The sequence below is a fragment of the Mytilus galloprovincialis genome, chromosome 9 (assembly GCF_965363235.1).
Source record: "Mytilus galloprovincialis chromosome 9, xbMytGall1.hap1.1, whole genome shotgun sequence".
NCBI classification, from domain to species: Eukaryota; Metazoa; Mollusca; class Bivalvia; order Mytilida; family Mytilidae; genus Mytilus; species Mytilus galloprovincialis.
This window is the reverse complement of record NC_134846.1, coordinates 20,169,580-20,196,553: the sequence shown is the minus strand read 5'-3', so window position 1 is coordinate 20,196,553 and position 26,974 is coordinate 20,169,580. Positions and strand designations below refer to the sequence as shown.

At 31.4% G+C, this 26,974-nt stretch overlaps 1 protein-coding gene and 1 long non-coding RNA gene across 7 annotated transcripts in view; one reads left to right on the top strand and one right to left on the bottom strand.

Moving 5' to 3' along the window:
- Positions 1 to 15,571, top strand: part of LOC143044587 (multidrug resistance-associated protein 1-like) — a 72,155-nt gene extending 56,584 nt beyond the window's left edge. For 5 of the 6 annotated variants that reach the window (XM_076216649.1, XM_076216647.1, XM_076216648.1 and 2 more), the window contains 4 exons: positions 3,157 to 3,356; positions 4,808 to 4,934; positions 6,576 to 6,677; positions 7,093 to 7,424. In XM_076216649.1, coding sequence (XP_076072764.1) covers positions 3,157 to 3,356; positions 4,808 to 4,934; positions 6,576 to 6,677; positions 7,093 to 7,389 — 726 coding nt within the window. In that variant the 3' untranslated portion in view covers positions 7,390 to 7,424. Of the gene's footprint in view, positions 1 to 3,156; positions 3,357 to 4,807; positions 4,935 to 6,575; positions 6,678 to 7,092; positions 7,425 to 9,359; positions 9,519 to 9,904; positions 10,072 to 10,803; positions 10,999 to 11,348 lie in introns of those variants that run through there. The other variant, XM_076216650.1, reaches the window with a different exon arrangement.
- Positions 15,572 to 17,581: 2,010 nt separating this feature from the next.
- LOC143046684 (uncharacterized) lies at positions 17,582 to 21,594 on the bottom strand. The gene is made up of 2 exons (XR_012969229.1): positions 21,458 to 21,594; positions 17,582 to 17,939 (listed from the first exon to the last, which is right to left on the bottom strand). It is a non-coding gene; the product is annotated as an uncharacterized LOC143046684 (long non-coding RNA).
- Positions 21,595 to 26,974: the final 5,380 nt, after the last annotated feature.

Below are 26,974 nucleotides of genomic sequence, written 5' to 3'. Positions count from 1 at the left end.
GTATTGCACAATAGCAAGAAATATCTAATTGCACAATATTGTGCAATAGCAATTAATTTTCAATTGGAGTTATCTTTCTTTGTATAGAATAGTAGTTGATAATATATGTTGGAAATTTGCCAGACATGACTATGATGTCATTTTCTATTTTTATTTGCCAATAACTTTATGTAAATAACTTCATTGGAAATTTGCCAATATAAAATGTTGCTGATGAAGCTTTTTTTCCTTATCTTATCTAAAATGTTTTTAGATAATGTATGTTGGACATTTGCCAGACATGACTATGATGTCATTTTCTATTTTTATTTGCCAATAACTTTATGTAAATAACTTCATTGGAAATTTGCCAATATAAAATGTTGCTGATGAAGTTTTTTTTCCTTATCTTATCTAAAAAGTTGTGTCCGTACTTGTTCTCATTTCAGATTTCATAAATAAAAAGAAAATTTCTTCAAACATTTTTTTGACAGGATTAATATTCAACAGCATAGTGAATTGCTCAAAGGCAAAAAAAATTTTAAGTTCATTAGACCACATTCATTCTGTGTCAGAAACCTATGCTGTGTCAACTATTTAATTTTAGATTTAAATAAGTTTGAAGAAGAAATCTTTAATTGATTTGTAAAATCTTGACATTTGTTTTGTGTAAAAAACCCATATAATGTCAAAAATTTGATCACAATCCAAATTCAGAGCTGTATCACGCTTAAATGTTTTGTCCATACCTGCCCCAACTGTTCAGGGATCGACCTCTGCGGTCGTATAAAGCTGCGCTCTGCAGAGCACCTGGTTGGAATTATGAACAGACAATAACATAAAGTCACTGCAGAGCCCAATTAGAAACAATTAGGAAATGTTAGAAAATGTATACATATATATATATAGACAATTATTAAGTGATGAGTTTGATCTCTCTTTTTTAGATTTTTCAATAAAGTTGTGAATAATAGTATGAAGAATTAAGACCCTCTCTGATTATGGATGAATGTTTTATCATTTGATATTAAATGCTTTGTTTGTCAAATAATTATAACAATCAGTTGCATTGATGATAAGCTTCTTTCTTTTTATATCAGCAATTCACTAATTCATATGATTGATATGGTATAAATGTATATGGGATGAAGGAAAAAAGGGATCAAAGTGAACCCTTGTATCATATCCAGACATCAGTACCTAATCCCCTGTTAGGGTTGTGACAAACGGAGTATGGCCTATCAGGAACAGGTTTTGCCGTGTCCCAAAGCATAAGATAGAACCATATATTTTATATATTCCAAGTTTTCTCAAAAAATGATACACTTTGGAATGGATCATAAAACTTGGCAGAACCTTTATATTATCAATAAGATTTTTTTCTTCCTTTTTCTTCTTTGTTATTTAGGAAGGAAAAGGGTTTGATATATATATTTGCTTTGAGTTTAAAGAAAACTTTATATGATATCAGCTTTGTTTTGGGTTTTTCAGTTGCTTCATGCAAACAGACTTTTGTGCTCTTTCCCTTACCTGTTGACCTATTGTATGGGATAAATTCAGAAGCACTTATTTTGTATTTTGTCTTGAAAGTCTATTTGAATTAAATTTCAAGCTCAGTTTCCATGTTGGTTTTGTCTAAACAGAAACACTAATTGTGGATGAACCTCATCAAAGTTGAATTATTCAAGTTGTATCATTAGTTTCATGTTGAAAAAATAAGTTTTCTTACTTTTCTTGAAATGAAATGTTATTCTTGCTTTTTGTGTCCGTCAGAATAAGCCTTTGCATCTGATTGCTTGTGGCACTATTGAAATTTAAAACTTGTACTAAAATTTTCTACATTTTTTTGCAAGATTGTTTCACATTTGTGTAATATTATAATTATTGATCCAGTATATTTTGAAAAATATAATTTAAGCTAGCCTAAGACAGTTTAAAACTATGATAAATTACTTCTTATACAAATTACTTGTTAGTACCGGCCATTGTTATATTTTACATATATATATCTGCATGTGTATGTTTCTAGTCTGATATACAGTGAGAAAAGTATTCAAGATGTCAAAGATACATTCTTTACCTAAATATTATTTGAAAATTCAGTAATGGGGGTTGAAGTCATAAAACTTTGCTCATTGCTCAGAGCACAAAAATCATGCTCGAAACATGAAATCCAGCATTTTGATTGGTTGATTTTGGAGTATGAGTACAAAAAACTGACCAAAAAGTTTTATGACCGCTTAAGGCCTGGTATATTATATTCATTGATCCTAATGACCATATATAGCAAAACATTTTAATATAAGACAATTTTGTTGCATAATGCACTTCCTGTACAATTAACAACCAAAATAATAAGCAGAGTTTTTACACATCATAAAATGGAGTCTGACACATACCTGCCAACTGTCACTATTTGCAGAGTTTTTACCCATGGAGGCTCCCAAATTTGAATTTTGAAAGAGCAATTTTGTCTACAATTTAAACAAAACAATTAATTTTACAATGACTTTAGGCTTATAAAAGTATGAAGAAGCCAAAAAACAACATTAAAATGTATTTGTTGGACCCTTTGAAGTTTTTTTTAGGACTATGACAGACATCTTGCATGCAAAACCCCAATGGGCATTTTGAAAAGTTGGCAGGTATGCTGACAGTTGCTATGGCAATACTTACATTGTTCGAATAGCAATGTTTTTAGCTCTGCTAAGTTTTTCTCTTGAACATTTTTCCTTTTCTTTCCCTCTCACTTTTTTTTATATGTTAGCTTTTGATGATATTCTGCTCACTGTATATCTTTGTATTTATGCTTGTGTCTGATTTTCCTAGCTTTGCATGCTGCTTTGTACTAACCCAAATATATCCTGCATCAATATATATATTAGTATTCAATTAATTATCATCAGTTTACAAATGTAGATATTCAATTAATTATCATAAGTTTATGATTTTAGTAAGATAAATTGAAAGTGAAGTTAATTGAAATTATTGAATTTTTATAAATATTTTACTTTTGTATTTAAATCTTGATTCAAATACATGTATGTATTTTTTAATGATGTAATATTTTAATTTAAAAATGTAGAAAGAAACAATTATTGTATGAAGTTAAGATATTTTAATTTTAGCGAAAATGTCAAATTGTTTTTTAATAAATTAAATATTTATAATTTACAGAGGTTTTATGTTGCCTCATCTCGGCAGTTGAAACGATTAGAGTCTGTGAGTCGATCTCCTATTTACTCACATTTTGGCGAGACAATCACAGGAGTAACAACAATCAGAGCATATCAACAACAACTAAGATTCATTGCAGAGTCAGAAGAGAGGGTAGATGAGAATAATATCTGCTATTTTCCCAGTGTGATAGCTAACAGGTCAGTAGGAGACAACCATCTTTTTTAGGGGGTAAAGATAGCATGAAGACCCTATGGTACTGACTTGATATTTAAATCTTCATTCTAGTGCAAGAATCTAAATACATCTGTTTTGCTCCCCCCCTTGAAAAATTAAAATCTGCATTGGTTTAATATTACTTTTGAGATACACAAAATGTATTGCATTAATCAACATTCTTTACATCGTATTCCTGAACATTTCCATAAATTTATCAGTGAAATATATGCTCAGGTATTCAGGTCACAAAATGATGTTAATACACTTGTCAAGAAAATTACATAACTTTTACCAGTTGCAGGAATCCAATATCTGTTCTAAACATATAAACGATGTCGTTGTTAAAGTTGTCTTTTAAAAATTGGAGTTATCTTCCTTTGTCCAGAATTATAGTTGAATGAACTTCAACCAATGTTTTATCATGTTTGTACATGGTTATATACCACCAGAGTTTGTTTGAAATTGTATTGTACTTTTGCCTGTTTTGTTTTTTTAGATAACAAGCTATTGGACTGGAGTTCGTTGGAAATTATTTTGTATATTTTGCCTGTTTTGTTTTCACATAACAAGCTATTAATTAAACTGAAGATCTTTGGAAATTGTTTTTTATATTTTGCCTGTTTTGTTTTTTAGATGGTTAGCCATACGACTGGAGTTTGTTGGAAATTGTATTGTCTTTTTTGCCTGTCTTGTTTTTCAGATGGTTAGCATTACGACTGGAGTTTTTTGGAAATTGTATTGAATTTTTGCTGGTTTTATTTTTCAGATGGTTAGCCATACAACTGGAACTTGTTGGAAATTGTATTGTCTTTTTTGCCTGTCTTGTTTTTCAGATGGTTAGCCATATGACTGGAGTTTGTTGGTAATTGTATTGAATTTTTGCTTGTCTTGTTTTTCAGATGGTTAGCCATACGACTGGAGTTTGTTGGAAATTGTATTGTATTTTTTGCTTGTTTTATTTTTCAGATGGTTAGCCATACGACTGGAGTTTATTGGAAATTGTATTGTATTTTTTGCTTGTTTTATTTTTCAGATGGTTAACCATATGACTAGAGTTTATTGGAAATTGTATTGTATTTTTTGCTGGTTTTATTTTTCAGATGGTTAGTCATATGACTGGAGTTCATTGGAAATTGTATTGTATTTTTTGCCTGTCTTGTTTTTCAGATGGTTAGCCATATGACTAGAGTTTGTTGGTAATTGTATTGAATTTTTGCTTGTCTTGTTTTTCAGATGGTTAGCCATACGACTGGAGTTTGTTGGAAATTGTATTGTATTTTTTGCTTGTTTTATTTTTCAGATGGTTAGCCATATGACTGGAGTTTGTTGGTAATTGTATTGAATTTTTGCTTGTCTTGTTTTTCAGATGGTTAGCCATACGACTAGAGTTTGTTGGTAATTGTATTGAATTTTTGCTTGTCTTGTTTTTCAGATGGTTAGCCATACGACTGGAGTTTGTTGGTAATTGTATTGTATTTTTTGCTTGTCTATTTGCTGTGGTTGGAAGAGATACCCTGACAGCAGGAATTGTTGGATTGTCTATAAGTTATGCTTTGAACGTAAGATCTTTTAAAATCAATCAGACAACATAAAGTGTTAATCTACTATATAGATATAGGAAGATGTGGTGTGAGTGCCAATGAGACAACTCTCCATCCAAATAACAATTTATAAAAGTAAACCATTATAGGTCAATGTAAAGCCTTCAACACAGAGCCTTGGCTCACACCGAACAAAGTTTTGCAATATTCAGAAAAATTGATTGTTAACCTTGTAAGTGCATCTGTCTGTCCAAAAATTTGTTTGAGTTCTCTAACTTTTTTTGCCCAATTCAAATGTTATGAAAATTATACACACTGCTTATAACCAGGGTTTAAGCTAGGATTTTGAGGACTTTAGTCACTTTTGCGCGCTCACCTGGCACAAAGAGACAAATTCCTTTAGTAAGAGATATATATTTGCAATTTATGGCAATTATGACGAAAAATGCTTTTGAATGACGAATCTACGTTAAACAAACTTCAAATTGTGATCGTTTGAGAAATATTGAAATTCAAATGCAAACCGTCCGGGTTACAATTTCGATCAAATGACGAAACTATACACCTGGTTGTTGAAATGCCAACTGACTGATTTTCAGGGGGAAATAATTATGATGATCAATTATGAGGTTCATTAATAATTAACGGATTAGTGACCCAACCAATGGCGATAAGCGGATTAGTTATAAGCACAACTTGTAACACCTGCTGAAAATGTTAATTACCTGGGGGTCATAAACTTGTCAAAAACACAAAGACAGGTAAAGGACAAGGTTCACTTATGGCACAAAATGGCCTAAAATATCAACTTTATCATAAAACACCAAAAAGGTCTCAATTTGGTTCGTGAATGGGTCTATTTCAAAAGTCTTACTGCTAAATATATTAGTTCTTTTCATAAGAATACATAATATTCTCCAAAGTAAGCCCAATTTGGACATTTTGTCAAAATATGATGATTTTGTGCATTTTTCAGACCTATAAGCTTTAGAAACACCTTGGCCGCCACCTACAATCTAGAATGTGTTGTAACCAAAAGATCCCAATTTTGATATAGATTTCATCAATATAAGAACTTTTTGGATCGTAGATGGCGGCCAAGGTTAATTATGCCAAAAACAATTAAAATTATGAGAAAAACGTACCAAAATCGACCTTTTAATACAAATTATGTTTATTGAAGGGATCATAGCTCCATAAATTGTAAAGGAAAGTATCAGAAACAATATTTTTTTCTTAATAGTATTATCACAAGTATTTCTACGTGAAATTTGTAATTTTTTGGCCCGATTTAAAAAACATAAAAAATTCAGGGCCAATTTTAACCCTTCATGAACCTTCTCCTTTATAGTATTTAAATGTGAAAATATTTTTACACTTCCAAAATTTAAGTGACGAAATTGATTTGAAAGACTTGTGTCAATGCAAAGCGCTAGCAAAATCCCTGCTTATGACAACACAGATCAAGTTTGTATATGGTTTTCTGTCACGTTTACAGTTCTTTAGTTATTTTCTTTTAAAATACAATGATATCTATCAGTGGAGGCATAAGCTCCATTTATATTATATTGTTTTTATGTCACTCTCTTCATTATTAATGACAATTCCTAACAATCTGTAAATACTGGACAAATAATAGATATGTTTATACCATTACAGGTGACACAAACATTGAATTGGTTAGTGAGAATGACAACAGAATTAGAGACAAACATTGTGGCTGTAGAGAGAGTGAAGGAATACACAGAAACTCCTACAGAGGTAAATAGTTCTTATTTTATATCCTTACTCTCAAAAGTTTGGAACCTCTAGCATGGCAGGAATACTTGACTCCAATCCTAATTTTCCTATTGAAGGTGTGGCTTTTTCCACCAATAAAGTCTGACCACAACAAAATAACCAATAGCGCTGTCAATCATATAAGGAGTCGAGTGATTCCATCATCAAACTCAATAAACGGAATCCTAAGTTTCCATAGTTTTAATGAATGATACTTTATTGTTTTAGAGATGTCATTTAAGAAAATTTGTGATGAATTTCAGTAGCTGCCATTTTATATACCAGGATGAACAAGAATGTAAGAACAGAATCATTGATATCTGTTTTCTTCTGTATATAAGTAAGTCGGATTCTGCAAAATTGTTATGCTAATGTTGGATATACTCTGCTTTTTTAGGCTGCCTGGGAGATAGAGGATAAGAAGCCAGCCTCCTCTTGGCCTGATAAGGGATGTGTAGAGTTTAATGACTATGGTGTCAGATATAGAGAAGGTCTGGACCTGGTACTCAAAGGAATATCATGTAAAATAGACCCAACTGAAAAGGCAAGTTTTTACAAATGGAAGCAGTACAAATATTGCAAACAAAGAATTCAAATAATGTCTTTTCCTTATTTTGGGTTACCTATTGCAAAACTTTTGACTTTGACCTATGAAAGGGGTAGCCATCTTTTTTCTTCAACCCTTCATAAATGATGATCTTATTCAATGAAACTTTCTTAGAATCTTTCTTAAACAGGCTATTATTTGAACTTGGAATTATTTTTAATTATGGAATTTGCTTGTTTTCTTGTTATTGAAATTTTTAATAAACTCCCATGTTTATTCTGTACTAAATTGTTCTGTGCTGCCCACAACACTTTCTATTACAAAGAAAAAACTTTATTTTCAATAGAATGTACTGTGCCGCGCACAACACTATCTAACCAAAATACATTTTATGGAAAGTGTTTATATTAAACTCTCAAAAGATTATAAAACCAAATAAACATGGAATTTATTAAAAAAAATTTAAACACAAGAAATTATGCAAATTCCATAATTAAAAATAATTCCAAGTTCAAATAATAGCCTGTTCTTACATTATGCCAATATCCTTTTGCTCTTTTATGTTTCACTCCAAATAATTTTAGGGGTTTTTGTCGAGCCTGCAACTTTTGTTGCAGAAAGCTCGACATAGGGATAGTGATCCGGCGGCGGCGGCTACGGCGGCGGCGTTAGCTAACTTCTTAAAAGGTTTATATTTTAGAAGGTGAAAGACCTGGATGCTTCATACTTTGTATATAGATGCCTCATGTTACGAAGTTTCCGTCAGTCACATGTCCAATATCCTTGACCTCATTTTCATGGTTCAGTGACCACTTGAAAAAAAAGTTCAAAATTTTTGTAATGTTGAATTCTCTCTTATTATAATTAATAGGATAACTATATTTGGTATGTGCGTACCTTGCAAGGTCCTTATGCCCGTCAGACAGTTTTCACTTGACCTCGACCTCATTTCATGGATCAGTGAACAAGGTTAAGTTTTGGTGGTCAAGTCCATATCTCAGATACTATAAGTAATAGGGCTAGTATATTTGGTGTATGGAAGGACTGGAAGGTGTACATGTCCAACTGGCAGGTGTCATCTGACCTTGACCTCATTTTCATGGTTCAGTGGTTATAGTTAAGTTTTTGTGTTTTGGTCTGTTTTTCTCATACTTTATGCAATAGGTCTACTATATTTGTTGTATGGAATGGTTGTAAGGTGTACATGTCTAGCGGACAGATGTCATCTGACCTTGACCTCATTTTCATGGTTCAGTGGTCAAAGTTAAGTTTTCAAGTTTTGGTCTTTTTATCTAATATTATATGCCAAAGGTCAACTATATTTGGTGTATGGAAATATATTATGATTTATATGTCAGTCCCGCAGGTTTTATTTGACCATGACCTCAATTGCACGGTTCATTGCACAGTGTTAAGTTTTTGTGTTTAGGTCTATTTTCTTAAACTATAAGTAATAGGTCAACTATATTTGTTGTATGGAAGCTTTGTTAGCTGTACATGTCTGCCTGGCATGGTTCATCTGACCTTGACCTCATTTTCATGGTTCATTGGTCTTTGTTTAGCTATCTTGGTTAATGTTAAGTTTATGTGACAGTTGTAATCAAGCTTTATACTTAGGACTATCAACATAATATCAAGAAGGCGAGACATTTCAGTGTGTGCACTCTTGTATGTAGCAAACATGGACTTTGACATTTCATACAAAAAGAGGAGCAACAGTATTAAATTTTAAGCCTTTGTCACAGTTTTTTTGTAGTTAAGTATTTTATTGTTTAATACACAACATTAGAATGTTTGAATAAAAGGAGATACCTAGGTAAACATCAAAAAGATAGCAACCAATGAACAAAACTTAAATACATACAGAGGGCAACTTTCACAACAATACAATAATACTATATGTCAAGCTTTGAATTATCCAGTCAAGAAGAATTGTAAGAGACCTGCCATTGACACCAAATTGTTAACTGTAGAAACATTGTATTTTTATGGATATTTGATTTCACAGTTTTTGCCAAAGTCTGTATACAAACCTATTGTAAATATTTACTTTATTGATATTCACATATGACATAACAATTAATTATGATGAGCATTTTTTTACTTTGTATTTACAGATCGGCATAGTAGGACGTACAGGTGCTGGTAAATCCTCCCTGACTTTAGCCCTGTTCAGAATTCTGGAGAAATCTCAGGGTAATATCATTATAGATGGTATAGACATATCAACCATAGGTCTTCATGACCTGAGGGCAAAGATCACCATTATACCTCAGGTAAGTGTCAAAAGTCAAAGGTCACAAATATGTATAGGTTAATAATTTTTAATTATCCTTATGATAGGATTGCCTGAAAACACAGTTGTTTCAGTAATACTTTATAAAGGATCAAATATCATTGTATTTATGATTTGTATGAAATACCTCCCTATTACTGGTTTACCTTGAATTAGTGGTAAAAGAAAAAGTTTTTCAATTTATTTTTTGGGCATATAAGAACCACCCTATGTACTTCTTCAGACCAACTGATAGAGGGGAGATAATTCTGGTCCCAGCATGTTCAATGGGAGATAATCCAATTCACTAAATGGAATTGCAATTGTGTGGAATCCGTGTAATTGTGAGTACACTCATAATTGTGGGTCATACCTCTTCTTTTTCAGGATCCAGTGTTATTTTCTGGAAGTCTGAGGATGAACATAGATCCATTTAGTTCCTACACAGATGAGGACCTATGGAAAGCTTTAGAGCATGCTCATCTTAAAACTTTTGTCAGTAATCTGGCTGAGGGCCTGCAGCATGAATGTAGTGAAGGTGGTGAAAACCTCAGGTAATATTGTATGAAACACAGGGAGAAAATCTTATATAAAATAAGAAGAAAATCATCATGAATGCAATAGTTTTCTCGTTTGAATTGTTTTACATTGTCATTTCAGGGGTTTTAATAGCTGACTTTGTGGTATGGGCAATGCTCATTGTTGAAAGCCGTACAGTGACCTATAGTTGTTAACATCTGTGTCATTTTGGTCTACTGTGGAGTTGTCCCATTGGCAATCATACCACATCTTCTTTTTTTATAAAATCAGAGGTTTGAACTGCAGAAATTGTTGGTTATTATAAAAGAAATATAAAAGAAGAAGTGGTATGTTTGCCAATGAAGCAACTCATAACAAGAGACCAAATCACACAGAAATTAGCAGCTATAGGTCACAGTATGGCCTTCAACAATGAGCCAAGCTCATAGCCAATTAAGGATAACACTTCACAAAATATGCTGGAATTTTAGACAATTGAAACATATTTGCTTTTGGTCAGTCAAGTATTGACCATTCAGTGGTCAGAATGTAAAAGTGTGTGATCCCATATTCAATTAACCAAATCAAAATAAAAACAATGGAGGAGGTTTTTTAAAAGACGATTCTGAAAAACGACAAATATTTGTGTATTTTACAGGTAAAAAGGCTTTTTTTTTGCTAAGTTGTCTAGATTTCATCTTATTAAGTTTCCTGTAGAGTTAGTTGTGTTTAATCAAGATTCATCATCAATTCTGTTTATATTTCAGTGTTGGTCAGAGACAGTTGGTGTGTCTAGCCAGAGCCTTGTTGAGGAAGACCAAAATACTAGTTCTAGATGAGGCTACTGCAGCTGTCGACTTGGAGACAGATGACCTCATACAGAACACGATCAGGACAGAATTCTCTGATTGTACTATATTGACTATAGCTCATAGACTTAATACAATAATGGATTATACACGGTAAGAATAGGAACCAGTATGTCTAGGGTTCAATTTAGCCTGGTTTTTTAAATAAAGGGAATACCAGTATACTTTGATGAGACAGCAACCAAATGAAAACAAAATAAATGATCAAACAAAGAAAATAAACAGTGAATAACAAATTGTAAAAAAAAGATTTTAGATTGTTTATATATGTGACATATTTTAATTTGCATAAGAAAGAAAAATAGAAAATGAAAATTTAGAGTAGTCTTTTTAATTGGTGAATAATATTTGTCCCAACACATGTTACAATAGAATGTTGTCAGATTTTTGCAAGGGAAGCGTTTGATCAGATTTATTATAAAGCTTATTCATTTTACTTTCAGGGTAATGGTATTAGATGCTGGCGTCATCAAAGAATTTGATTCACCAAATAACTTACTGAAAGATTCAAACAGTTTATTCTTTGGTATGGCTAAGAATGCCGGACTTGTGGCTTGATAGAATATGGTGCAAGACAAATTGAGCTTAAGCTGTACATGTTGAATGCCTATCATGGAGATCTCTTGTAACGCCAACAACTTGTATTTATTATTAAGAATGCATATGAAATACTGTAGAATGAATAATGAGAGTCAAGAAGAGTGAATTGTGTGTTACATTTTGTGAAAATATGTTTCAGTTTTGTATACTGTGAATTCAGAAATTAATGTGGGGTTTTTAATATTGCGACAAAGTTGTAAACACAATAATTTAAACTCATATTTTGAAATATTTCATATGAATTATACAGGATTTTTTTCAATATCATAAGAATTAAAATCGCATTAAAGTCTAAACAAAATCGCAATAATAAATGCACGCAATAATTTCTGAATTTACAGTAAGTTCCTGTTGTGTAAATGACTTCCAAATGTTTGAACTGTCAAGTATCATTGTAAACAATTTGCATAAATTAAAAAGCAGAAAAAAGGTAGTTTAAGTTAGAATTATTTTGCTTGCAATAACTTTTGTTAAATTGCTGGACACATCCTGGTTCTTTTTGTTGCAAAAAGAGTGGGAGGTTCCAGCATCATCCATAACTTTTTGAAATCCCTTTTTATTATTCATAATAGTGTGTATTCTACAAAGTTATTTGAAGTTATCACTTATCCTTAAACATATAGATAACTAGTATCACAGGAACAAAGAGCTTAAATATCACATATCTCAATGAATACAGGAGTTGAGCAAACACTTGTTAAGGCTATTCCATCAAAATGGACGTGGGAGGGTTTAAAGGGACTGTCAAACCCTTCTACAACTTTAATACTGTTGTAGTAATTTTGTATACATCAATTGACATACTATTGTAAATGACACATTACTTACGTCCATTGATAAAACTTTCCTTCCTGCCCTCCCACATTAAGTCTAATGGAATAGTCCTTGATCAGAGTCAATTGTTCATAAAATTTTATTGTCTAGTCTATTATTATGAATGAATTCCTTTTTTCTGCATGTGTGAGAGGGGCCTTTTATTCTGTGAATCGTTAAGAATAAAAGTCATTTTGTTAATCTACATGAGAGGGGCCTTTTATGCTGTAAATTGAGTTGGATTGTTAAGGATAAAAGTCATTTTGTTGATATTCATGAGAGGGGCCTTTTATGCTGTAAATTGATTTGGATTGTTAAGAATAAAAGTCATTATGTTTGTTTATTTACATATTGTTTGTTATGTTTATTATATAATTTGTTGTTTCAATTTTAAAATAATTGCTTTAACTTTAAGGAAACCTGGCCCACTCTGAGGCAAAGAAATAAAAAAAACTTTGTTGGTCCCTCTTGTTGTACTGAGTAGGACAGAATATTGATTTGATTATTTTTTTTTCCCTCTAAAAATGGTTTTCAAATTTAGCAGAGGGAGGGATAACTGAAATTTGACATGTTTAAATTCTTGCAAAACAATGACACCTTAAAAGAGATAGCTTAATGTGCTACAGTAAATATTTATTACCGAATAATGTTTGTAAATTATATCATAAAATGACTTGTTTCATTCTAATTACTTAGAGATGTACTTGAGTATGAACTGTACAATTAAAACCTTGACATTCTCTTTTAACATGGATAGTTATTTTATAATTGATACAATTTTTTTTTAACTTAACTTGTTTTTCTGGTTGTACAAATTGTAAAAGAGAGGTAATCATGTTTCACATTGAAATATACAAATATTTTAAATGAAAGAATTTGTTTTTAATGTCATCTGAATTTTTGATAAATTTGTTTTAATGTCATTTTAAGTTTAGATTCTTTGTTTTTATGTTATTTGAATCTGGGTAAATTGTTTAAATTTCATTTGAAGTTTGGATGATTTGTTTAAATGTCATTTGAATTTTGGATGATTTTCTTAAATGTCATTTGAAGTCTGGTTTCTTTGTTTAATTGTCATTTGAAGTGTGGACAATTTGTTTAAATGTCATTTGAATCTTGATAGTTTGTACAAATGTCGCTTGAAGTTTTGATTATTTGTTTGAATGTCATGTGAATTTTGAATTACCTACTAAGTATATATCATTAAAAAGTATAGGTCTAATAATTATTGCCCCATCTTGCCTGACATTTTTAGGGAAATTGGAAACTTTAATTTATATATTAATATGTTGACACTGTAAAAATAAAAACACATCAATTATATATATCCACATAATTTTCTATGTAATACGTCAATTTTAAGATAAAGATTTAGGGCCTTTGTATCTGTGTTTTATAGGGTAAATGTGAGTTGAAGCCAAGTTATTGTATAACTCTGTCTTTGGGTGATGGTATATTAGTGAGTATAGTATCAAATGAATGTAGGTTAAACAATATATTAAATTTAAGGCATATCAAAAGAAGAAAAAATGTTATTTGTCTATTAGTTTTAGGTTTATTTTATATTGTTCTCTAGCTAGGAATAATTAAAAGAAAATAGTACTTGTTTTTAGAAATTTTTATATTATTTTATCTTGAATTCTTAATAGTCCTCAGTTGTATAATTGTTTATATACAATCCTACGTATCTTTTATGTTTTAATGTCTGTTGATCGCTAGTTATGTAAGAATTCTTGTTCAATTAACTGATAAAGACTGGATTAAAGGTCATGGCAGTTTAATTTACTGCTCTCTTGGATGTGCTCCAAATTCTAGATTCCAAAGTCTCCAATGTACAGTTACAAAGATATAACTTCCATTTTACATCTTGGTGGTGTCAGTGAAAAACTATATGAAAATTAGTTTTTTATCCTACATTGAACTTTTCATGTTGTCCTTTCAATTGTAAGCTAGAGCCATTGATCTGGTAACTTCCTTAAGTGTGAATGGTTAATTGCATTTAATATGTGTTACAGATTTAACAGCTGCTGAAATCGTAATATAGAGACATTCTACAAAATATTTTATTTAAAAATCCTACACCATCACATTTTTATTCCTCCTAACATTATAAAGAATACATTGTAGATAAGAACAATAATAAGCAATTCAATTTGTGAGGCAAATTTTACCGTAGATGGAATGCAACTATTCTTTAAAGGCTGACATGTTTGGGCAGCTCTTTACTGGTTTATTATTTCTTTGGATCCAAAAATTATCTTTAGCATCCAATCCCTGTGTTAGGTTAATCCAGCAAATCACTTTGAAGGAATAATGGCCCTTGATATAGTATCATTTGTAATGGTCTTGAAATATTGTTTTCATAAAGTAATTTCACTGTCATAAATGAGCTTTAAGATATCATTGATCATTAATTAGACAGTGAATATTAAATGATTTTTTTATATACAGTGAAGACATGAACATGATAAATATTTTTAAGCATCAATTTGATCTTTTACTTGAATTGCATATATGCAGGTATAATATTTAAATTTTTATTTCTTTACACTGAGTTGTTAGATTGCTGTTCTAAGTTTTAGTTTGATTAAGTTTTGCTGAATGAGTTGTTGATTTTTTAATTTGTTAAATAATTTTTGGCAAGTCAAGTACACTACTTTTATTAATTGTTTGGGCGTTTTTATGATATTTTTGAATAATAAACATCCCTTAGCTACTAATGATAAGGTACTCTAGCTGCTGAAACTGTTAGTGGAGTACTCATGTAAATAAATCATGGTTGAAATCATAGTTTTTACAACAACAAAAATCAAAATACCATCCAAACTCTACAAGGTTTGATACCCAAGAAAATAAATGAGTCCAGTGTAATTTAATATTATCTTCAAATTTATATATTGTATTTTTTTACTGCATTATTTTCCCCCCTAATCATAATTTTTCTTGAACCATTAAAGATTTATTAAAATATGGAAATCTGTATAAGTTTTGCTTTGTTCTTTCTCTTTTCCAGAGATATAGCTCAGGTAAATCAAATATTTAGCGAAATGGAAATATTGTATTTGTTTTAAATTTAATTGATAAATGTGAAGAGTTTTAGTTCATCTTTACTTAACTGCCGTTATATTACTCATCTTTAAGTTTAAGATTTGAGTGTTACTATTTCATCAATGGAAGATTGTTATCAGGAATAACTGGGTTGTAAGGAATGCTTTGTATGATGCGAGTTTTACTAATAAACAACATCTCTGTTTGTGCTTATTTTTTCATAGAAATAGACCAAATGCCAAAAATACCAAAAGAGGGATTAAAAGATAGTTCAAAGAAAAAGAAGAACAACCAACATTGGTCAACTAACTGTACAGACAAATCATAAGATTATAGCATAAATTCCCCACAAAAAGGCTTAAACTTGTGTGCTCTGGAAGATAGATATAAGAAGAGTCTGCATTTCGTTCTGCACTAATTTCATCGACTGTTACTCCTCCAGAAAGAATTGTTATGAAACACCATATCCAGTGGTCATGCATCTTATGGAAGTATATTGATTAATGGCACCTGTCATATCTGAAGCTTTTGGTTATAACAAACATACCATAGCCCTATATATATACAGTTCAATACGTTTTATAGAAGAATATGATTTTCATACTTTCTAACAGAAAATAATTTCGCTAGCACAGTCCAACAATTAGTACTGACATACTAAACTCTGAAATATATATATAAAAAAAAACTTAAATTAAAAATCATACAGAACTAACATAGACCACAGGCTCCTGACTTAAGACAGGCGCAAAAAATCGGCCGGGATAGACATCTGTTTTGAGATATCAACCCTCCCCTATACATCTAGCCAATGTAGAAATGCAAAAACAGCAATACACGAAGTAATACTCAGTTTAAATGATGTCTGAGTTCGAGGAGACCGATTGATTAGAAGATGTTTTTACATTTATTTCAATGGCCTCAGTAGGCAATATAAGCAATCTTGTTATAAAGACAAAAAACAAGTTAATCTACAGTGATCACACTATAAAACTTAGGATAAGTGGAGTAAACATTGATTACTAGTAGATAGCAAGCCAATGGCACACAATTTGTAAAGACATCTAGAGTTCAGCATATTTTGTGATGCTTTCAACGCTACCACTTGAAACATTTGGTTAAATAGCTGCCGTGTAAGAAGCAACTCTATATACTTGAAAAAAGTGCACGATAAAAGACGCAAGCTCTGGCCAATCAAATCAAATCAACTTGGAGATGTATTTTTACATGCAGGGGGTACTGGAATATTAACATTGCAGAACAGAAATATAAATTCACAATTGAGAAGCCGAAATTATTTCTTTTATCGTACACTTTTGTTTTCAACTAACGTTCATTGACAATTTCTTACTGTGACCTGACTGCAAGTGTTTCCCCCGCCTTATGCAATGTATTCAAAACTCTGAACAAATTGCAGTTTGTTTTATAAACCAAACTGTTCAACTACTTTTCGTTATTTCTACCTATTATGCTTGTTTGTCCTGTTCACCATTTGGAATTCTTGGTAAAAAATCTTCCTTGTTAGCAATAACCCTCTATTCCCTTGAACAGTTTTTACTATTTTGACATCGGCAAAGAAGAAGGAGTAATAAAAGCCATTGTTTGAACCATGAAATAACAAAAATAATGAAACCTTTCAAAATTGTGTTAATTGTTATTCACAGAGGAACATGTTGATTTAATCTGGACACTTTTAACAGATATTCAAGTTGGTCTTTTTAACTTTTTGGATTCGAGCGTCACTGATGATTCTTTTGTAGACGAAATGCGTGTCTGATGCAAATACTGCTTTTCAATCCTGGTAGCTGTCTTGAGTTTATTTAGTGTAGAAAGTGGACTAGTGGTATCAATAAGACTTCAGACATGACAAACATTGCCATTTTATACACACTGTTTTGTAAAGATAAATCTGAACAAAGTCCTTACCGTACACATATTGTATACACCTAAGCATCTTAGTAAAATACATCAGGTGGCAAAGCAGTCGCGCATATTAATCACAAGATCTCATAATGAATCAGTTGGCTCCTTATCTCAAGCAGTTTAAAGACCTGTGGCAATTATGCAAGACAAACTTTACAAACACACATATGTTTCATCCGGAGGATATATTAAACAGATTTATGGTACTTTTAATTTTCGAATTCAGGGGATTAAAACATAATTCCTTGTGATTTATTCTTACATTAAAGCATGAACAACAACTACCACTCTCTACAATACAATACATTTAATGGAGTTGAGATGTCCATAATTACTGTTTAATTATATTCATTTTTTACAAAATCTTGAACTTGCTTGATGTTCTTTAAAAATGAAAATACTCTGCCATAGAAACAGTTATGTTCTTCTAATCATCATGATACTAGAGACAATGGATAAAGAACCCTGCCAATACATTTTTCCGGACTTGTATATTTCATTTATCCCGGACCATCTGCAGCCTCCATACCACCATGCTCCGTGGAAATTTTGAGCACAATTGGAATTATAGGAATCGTTATCTCTATCTTTGGTTGTAAATTTATTCATATTACCACCAAAAATTCCACCGGAACTAGACATGTCATCACCTTGACCATAAAAAAACAACATGTATCGTTAGTTCTAAAAAATAAGATATTTTGAATTTTTATTGATGTTAAACTGTACTAAAACACAAAAAACAACTCAATCAATCTGCCATTTTTGTGTACAGTGCCGAATTATCAGTGTTTTCCCTCCTCACCTTTCAAAGAAAGATAACTTAACAAAACATGGAAAAGTATTTACACGTGAAAAAGAACGAATTAAAGTTTAAGTCCTTTATCAAATGGAAAAACCAAAATCTCAAACACATCAAACAAAAGAAAAGCAACTGCAATGTTCTTGACTTGATACATGCATTTTTTTTGTAGAAAATGATGGATTGAATCTGGTGTTATAGCTTGTTTAATCTCTCCTATGTGTGGCATTCACAGTGAATTTCATTTCATTTAAAACGATGTATGTGCAAAACAGGTATTATAGGTGAACATGTAAAAACACAGAAGTCATCATTATGTTATAAAGTGAATCATTATAACATGTATAAGGGACAATGACAAAAAGACAGACCCAAAATCATTTACAATACATTTGTAAGTACACATTTTACAGGTTTTTCCTATTAAACTTGTTTACTTTCACATGCATTTAGGACAACAATAAATTCATATTTACATGAATTGGTTCACACATGTTCAATGGTGTCAAGAACAGTCTTGAAATTAGTTATCAAAGGGTACCAGGCGTATAATTAAATACCTCAGACGCGCATTTCGTTAAAATAAGACTCACCAGTGCACTCAGACCAAAATAGTTACAAAGCCACACAAGTACAAATTGAAGAGCATTGAGGACCAAACTTAACTACTCTTTACAAAATATGACGTACATGATTCATATTAATGTTTGTTTTCAAATTTGAACAATAACAATGCCAATATAAAAACAAATAGAGCTCTTTATTAAGTGCTACTGATAAAGTGCTATATTCCAAGCCTACATGATATTTCTTAGAATACCGAAAAGTAGAACTGACCGCGGTTAATGTATGCTATATATACATAAACGAGTCTAAATTGAAAACTACGTTCAAACCTATGATTGCGTTGGATAAAAACCGCAATTTTTATACGTGTGCATGTAAAACAAATTTCGTTGTAGAAGGGTCTAAAAACAGCACAAACAACATTTTCCAAAAGACCAAAAAAGTGAAAAAGTATATTTAAACAAAACGCATTTGACTAACAGGTCGAACAACTGATGTTCTTAAACCCTGCTGACTGCCATTGGCGATTGCCAAATAAAATTGATCACGAGATGTAACAAAATGGATCTAAATATAAATTTAATACTAAACAGAAAACGATAAACTTGTGACCAAGATGTCATGCCACACACACAAGGTGTCAATTGTTTTTTTTGTACACCAGATCTAGATTTCGACAATATATGTCTCTTCAGTGATGTTAGGGATCGAAACGGTATTTGGAAAGCCATATAATTTACCCTCAATTTCAGATCGACTCTTGAATTTTAAGAGTCAATATAGGATGAACGGATCATATAAACCGGAGGGAAAATATGATACAAGCCCAAACGAAAAAATATAAACGAGTCTAAATTGAAAACTACGTTCAAACCTATGATTGCGTTGGATAAAAACCGCAATTTTTATACGTGTGCATGTAAAACAAATTTCGTTGTAGAAGGGTCTAAAAACAGCACAAACAGCATTTTCCAAAAGACCAAAAAAGTGAAAAAGTATATTTAAACAAAATGCATTTGACTAACAGGTCGAACAACTGATGTTCTTATATATATATACGACTGACGAGGAAAGGTAACAAACGGCCATCGAAAGCTTTATTTTGCAGCCCAGGTGGTCGTGTGGTCTAGCGGGACGGATACAGTGCAGGCGATTTGGTGTCACGATATCTCAGTGAAATGGGTTCGAATCCCGGCGAGGGAAGAGCAAAAAATTTGCGAAAGCAAATTTACAGATCTAACATTGTTGGGTTGATGTTTAGACGAGTTGTATATACATAATGTACACAGCCTTGTATCACCATCATTGCTGCTGATCTGATAGTTAAATCTATTGTAGAGTTGTCACTGACTCAGACGTACTTATAAATATAATTATTTTCTGAGACTGTATCTTGCAATAATTTGTAGGATCCTTTACATGTACTATAGATAATTGAGCTGATCTATAACAATAACATCTTCATGCCTAATATATCATGTACTGTAGTACACCGCTAGATTAAAACTGACGAGGAAAGGTAACACACGGCCACCGAAAGCTTTATTGTGAAGCCCAGGTGGTCGTTTGGTCTAGCGGGACGGCTACAGTGCAGGCGATTTGGTGTCACGATATTTCAGTAGCATGGGTTCGAATCCCGGCGAGGAAAGAACAAAACATTTGCGAAAGCAAATGTACAGATCTAAGATTGTTGGGTTGATGTTTAGACGAGTTGTATATATATATATATACACAGAAATGTGTTCTTATCGCAAAAAAGCCCAAACAGAGTTATGAGGAGAACATTTTATGACCCGTATCACGATTTGTTTGATCTATGCAATGTGTCTGTTTGTAATCTAATAAACGATACTTTTATCATATCGTAGATTAAGGTTAACCATTGTCGTCGTATAGTCTGCTTAGTTCCGAACGTGACCTATTTTCGAACTCGACTTATTTTGCTATCCGCCTTTTTGGTATTTTGTTGTTACTTTCTTATTTGGTACATTTCACGTTTGTGCTATTTGTCAGTATAGTCGATTTAACAGTGGTTTGTCTACACGGGTTTTGTTTTGTGTTGTTTGGTTTCGTGTGTTTTACATTTTGTTTTTACAAATTTCATATTCTATAAGTATGTTAAAGTTATGATATAAAATCAGCTAACTTATTTCTTTGATTTTAAATTAAAAACAACTGCACATACAGAGAGTTTTTGTTTATAAACAGTTTTGATTGAGAAGAAACACCGTCATGGTAAGAAAATACAAATCATTTTTTTTTTTACAAAAATCATACGAAAACTTTAACTTCGAAACGAAAATATATTAACATTGTTCCATCAATATCACATTTTGAGTATGCTATAAACTATCTGGACATAATGTGTTCTAGATGACATTTGTCATGATTTGAAAATAATTCATCAGGACTAAAACTTGAAGATTTAATGCTTAATAATTGTCAACTCTTCATATATTACAATCAGTACCATAGAAATTGTTTTGTTTTTCTAATCAACACAATACAGGAGACAATATATGTAGAAAATTACCGATACAAGGTACCGGACTTGTATGTTTCTTTAATTTCGGATCACTGGCAGAATCCGTACCACAATCCTACTTTGCCGTAACTGTTAACACAATTGACTTCATCATAGGAATCTTTATCTCTATCTTTGGTTGTAAAAATATCCATATTACCACTTAATATCTCCACCGGAACTTTGCATATACAAATGTCAAAGTTTATAATGGTATATCATGTATATGGGTACAACATTTGATGTTATTTTAAGTATTGTTTGAATATTCTTACCTGCATCTCCATGGTAACCAGTTAAATGTAGAAGAAATTGACTGTGCTCATCTGCGACACTAAACTTCGAATAGTTTGCATATTTCTTAATTCCGTATATATCTACCAATAATACACTGAGTTCGTGAGCTCCATATATTAACTATTTCCTGCAAAACAACATTCTATTATATATTTTCGCATACACATTATTTGCAAAAATATTCCTTTTTTCCATGTTTTTTGTTAGCGAAAAATGATTATACCATTGATTATATAGATATGGTTCTGATGTCGTTGATGAATATATTTACTGTAAGATGTTTGTTTCAATCAGATTATAATGTCGTTATAAAGGAACGCTTCTTACAAAGCAACTTTTTTTTAAATATTCAAAGAGCAGTCATGTCATACTTCCTGATTTACAGCTTGTTGTAACGGAAAAAGTACGTTAAAATGACGACATTGCTAATGTTCTAAAGTAATATAAAAAAAATTGTATGATTGCCATTAGACCATAAACTTTCAATCAGAGTTGACACAACACTTATATGATAACTGAAATCTCAATGTCCGATTTAAACAATGAGAAACACTTTATATGTAGTACATGTAGTAAGCTATGAAAGACCAAGACATGAAAAATATTTAACTGCTAAACGAGAAAAATAACGACCTTATAACTTACATTAATACAATTCACGAAAATAAAACAAGCCTAAAATGCATGACGAAACCCTTAAATTACAGGTTCCTGTTTTGGAATATGATACCTATGATTGAGTACGTTGTCTTTTATCAAAATTAGTCCAGTGAATAAAAAAAAATTGATCACTTTATGGTAAAAGCATGAAACACTTGGTATAGTAAAAGATAAATGAGTATAATCAGAATATAGATACGAAGCCACGGAAAACAAAATTGCCGCCAAATCAAAATGGCCGACATTAGGTACTGCAAATACAACATCAAACACTCGATGAAGTTTAAATATATGCAATAGTTCAGCAGATATTATAAATTCAAGGGAGTACATTGAAGATATGCCAATAACTATAAATACAGAATTAGTCAAAATGGCTTCTTAATTCACATGGCACCGCCAAAAATATCGGAGTTTGGCGATTTTGATATATATGCACTATCAATGTGTTATATAAAGTTAACAAAACTGTGAAACTGTTGTTAAAATAAGGACGCAGGACTACAATTTATTTATTATATCAGGCAACATAGAATATATTTTCAAAAAGGCGCCGCCAAAATTATCAAAATTTGACGGTTTTTGTTATGATGCGGTATTATATATATCTATTGATACAAAAATAAGGAAGCATTTATCTGGATGCAAATGCAAACCAACATATTATTTTGTTTGTAATAGTTATTTCAATGTATAAACTATGGAATAAAAACGACCGACACATTTCAAAATGACGTCTTTGAAAAGATGTTGATTACCACTGTTATAGTGAATGTTTACATGACCTCAGAAATCTTTCAAATTATTACCAATGAAAAATATGCGTGGAACCTTACAACGATACAAGACAAGTATTTCTTGTTTCAATATGGCTGCGACAATAACATTGGTCCCTCAAAAGCAACTTTAAAGAACATTGATATCTTAAATTTGATTTAACTTGCTGGATTTTCAGTCTCAATCCATTTTTTTGTACCAGTCTGGGGAGCAGTTACATAATGCCTCCATTCCAGTTATGCTTTCAAGAATGTATATGTCCCTCATAGAAACAGTGAATGTGCTCTTGACTTGACATTGCAGCGTCAACAATTCCTGACCAGAATGGTACTAACGTACCATATTCGTTTTGCTATCAAATCTGGTGATGGCCTACTAGCATTTGTTATTAAATAATTACTTCAAATAACACAATATAAGTAAACTATACGTTTCGTATGTTGCAGAAGGTCCGCTCTTGTCGCTGGATTATTGTTGTTATCTTTTGAATGAAAACATGCTTACTTAATTATTCACTGTATTAAATAAACATCGTGACGTAGTTTTTCTCATCATACATAGGCCAGTCCCAATTTTTTAGTGTTACTACTGTGAAAAGTGGTTGGTGAAAAACAACAAACGGTATTAAATTTCGTACTACGAATACGTTCAATGCATGTCGTATAATTGCAAAATTGCAAAAAATTGAGCCTGTTTGTAAAAAAGAAGTAGATATAGGGCAGACATTATTGGTAGTTTATTCTCTTCTGATAATGGTGGAGCATGATAAGCGGACTTTGAAATATTGGCCTAGCCTCAGCCTTTATACTTGAAATACCGCTACATATTTGAGCAATTCGACTTCCCCTTTTATTGCACTGGGACTGTAGACATATCAAATGATAGTTCTCCTTCCATTAATAGGATGGCTTTTTATTCAAAAATGTTCATTGGCAACATTACTAACACTGCGCAAAATTTCATGTTTATAATATAAAAAGGAAAATTATACAATCTATTAATTGGATAAAACCAACTATTGGCGGCTATTTTGAATTTGACAGCCTTTTAGGAATTTGTTTTAGATAGCTCTATATCCCAAACTGATTATAAGAACCAAACTAACACCGTCTGTGCAAAGTTTCATCATTTTACTTTTAACTGACCAATCATACAAACATATAGTACTTTATCTCTTGAAGGGTCGCGGTCATCTTGAATTTGGTAGCCATAATCGATTGTTCTCTTTGCTCCATATATAAAACTGTTGATAAACATCGAAACAAAAGTTGTAAAAAGTTTCATGCTTTTACTATAAAATAATCGATGATACAAATATATTGGACTATTGGCGGCCATTTTGAATGTTTCGGCCATTATTGAATTTGTTAGGTGGCTCCATATCGTGCATGAATATGCGCATCATAACTAATGCTGTGAAAAGTTTCAAGATTTAACATTAAAGTGACCAATTGTGTCAAAATATTAGACTTAGCAGCCTGACTATAGTTATACTCTAGATAAAGAAACTTCTATATATGTTCACTTGGCCCATGATATTGTTTTTAGACCAAAACTAGGAAATACTCTGTCTGTAATCACAAGAAAGTTCGCTAAGTTAACGAACTCATCAAATTGTTTATCTGATTGTCCTGGTTGTCTGGACGGTTTGAAGTTGTTTTTCTGAATGTTGGTAAATCATTTGAATTTCATAAGGTCTGCAGACGTGGTATAGATATTCATTAAAAGAAATTTACCCCATGCTTTCCCTACTTATAAAATACTACATTTCAGTTTTGTTCATGTAACACGATACATGAGGTCTTTGGTTTTGTAAGTAATGGCATATGATAAGGAACGGAAAAAGTTAGTCCGATTTTTATGTCATGCATACAATTTTTCTAGTTGATTGAAATAGCCACCAAAAAATATTTCTATTAGATTTTGGGAAAAAACGGAAAATGCATAAACAAATTCTAAATTGTCATGAAAGAACGAATGATACAGGGAAGGTAATGACATTGCTGACATTAAATATAATGTTTTTGAGACACTTAAGACATATTATCAAAAGTTATTTTTTAATGAATTTAATAATTAGTTTTAAAACGAATAACTCGACCTTTGTTATTTTTAATGTTATTCGGTTTGATGATTAGATATGAAAAGTATTTGTAACAAAAAAAAAATCACAAAAATACTGAATTCCGAGGAAAATTCAAAACGGAAGGTCCCTAATCAAATAGCAAAATCAAATGATAAAAACAAGTGTCATATTCCTGACTTGGTTAATCAAGAAATCACTGATGAATTTTTATAAGAAATTAGATAAATATACAACAAAAATACCTGCTGTTTATTCAAACAGGAATATATACTCAAACGAATTATGCATTTTCCCTTTTTTTCTCAAAATTTAAAAGAATTAAAAAAACTTTAAATGGCAAAATGATTATTTTTGCTATTTGATGTCTCTCTCTCTCTCTCTCTCTCTCTCTCTCTCTCTCCCTCGATCGATCAATCTCTCCATCCATCCATCCATCCATCTATCTAATCTCTCTCTCTCTCTCTCTCTCTCTCTCTCTCTCTCTCTCTCTCTCTCTCTCTCTCTCTCTAACTATCTATCTCTCTTTACAAATTTGATTAATAACACTATTAATTGTTACATTATGATATGGTACAAAAATCGAACACAAAAATCAACTCATTTTATCCCCAGATGACTTTTTTTTAGAAATGTTTACATCATTGAAAAAGCTCCAAATTATCTCCCTTCGGTTAAAAAATGCCATCTTTTTTTTGCATAAAAATTGAAATAACTTTTTTATTTCATCGGTGACCTATATTTTTTTATTATTTTATTGAACTGTATTAGACTAAACTGTTGTAAAATTTAAGCGATTTCTGTCATTTAGTTCCTTTTTATTTCGATTTTACCTTTTTTCTCCTATTAGTTCATCAGATAAAAAGGACGTTAACAAAAATGCATGCTTCTTTCATAACCAGATTGTGAGCTTAAATGAACGGTGACCCCATATTTGTTTTTATTTTTTTCCATTAATTAAGTAAAGTATAAAGTTTTTTTGTAGAACAAAAATAGCGAAATCCTATATTTAAAAAAAAATGATTTAGACCCGCGAGCCCCCTTATGTTAATTTCAACAACGTTTGATTATAATAAATGTATTAAATTCAGAGGAGATCATTTCTGTTAAAGTTAACAGCCGACAACGAAGGACAACGGACACCAAGTATGAGAAATATTCACTTGACCTTCATGTCAGTTGAGCTGAAAACATATTATTAGTTTTTTTTGTGCAATAGATGTTTCAGAACGCATACATAATCAAAAAGGAGTCCAAGAAACTATTTAAAAAAATACATAACAAAGATTTGGTTTAGTTAATGTATTGAAAGCTTTGAGACACTTATAATATACGGGGTCATTAACATGTATCCTGGATGTTTCAAAGAACTATCATCGTTTCTATAGAATATTTCGTACATTTCAGGTTACATGGATACTACAGCTTGTACACAGAAAAGAAATGGTTGAAATTTGATAGGTTAACTTCCAGTGATGGTTATTTTCTTATATGCAATGAAATTTTATGTGATATTTTGTCTTTAGTACTGGATTTCGTACAACTTTACTAATTTCAAGTATTTTTGTATTCAAAACAGAGATAAATACTTCACGATTTTCTGAAGTTTGGAAATTGCCATTTTGGTCCTTTTTGTTAATCTTAATGTTAGCGGAAGTTGACTTATCTATTGATGTTTATAAAAATATAGGTTTTAAACTTTAGAAATTAAGTATTAAAATTTATAACATTCCACTTTTAATTTGAATGAAAATCGGGGCCGTACTCTGATGCATATCGTACCATGTCCTTAAGCAAGGACTAAAAGACGGAAATCAATAGTGGTATTACACCTTCACTACATGTAGTTTATAAATTCGAACAAAAGTGTAAAGTTATCACTGGAACCGTGTTATATCGCAAAATAAATATGTCATACATGTTTACTTAAGGTATGATTTCGTTTTGTATGTTTAGGAGTATAACTCGTTTTCAT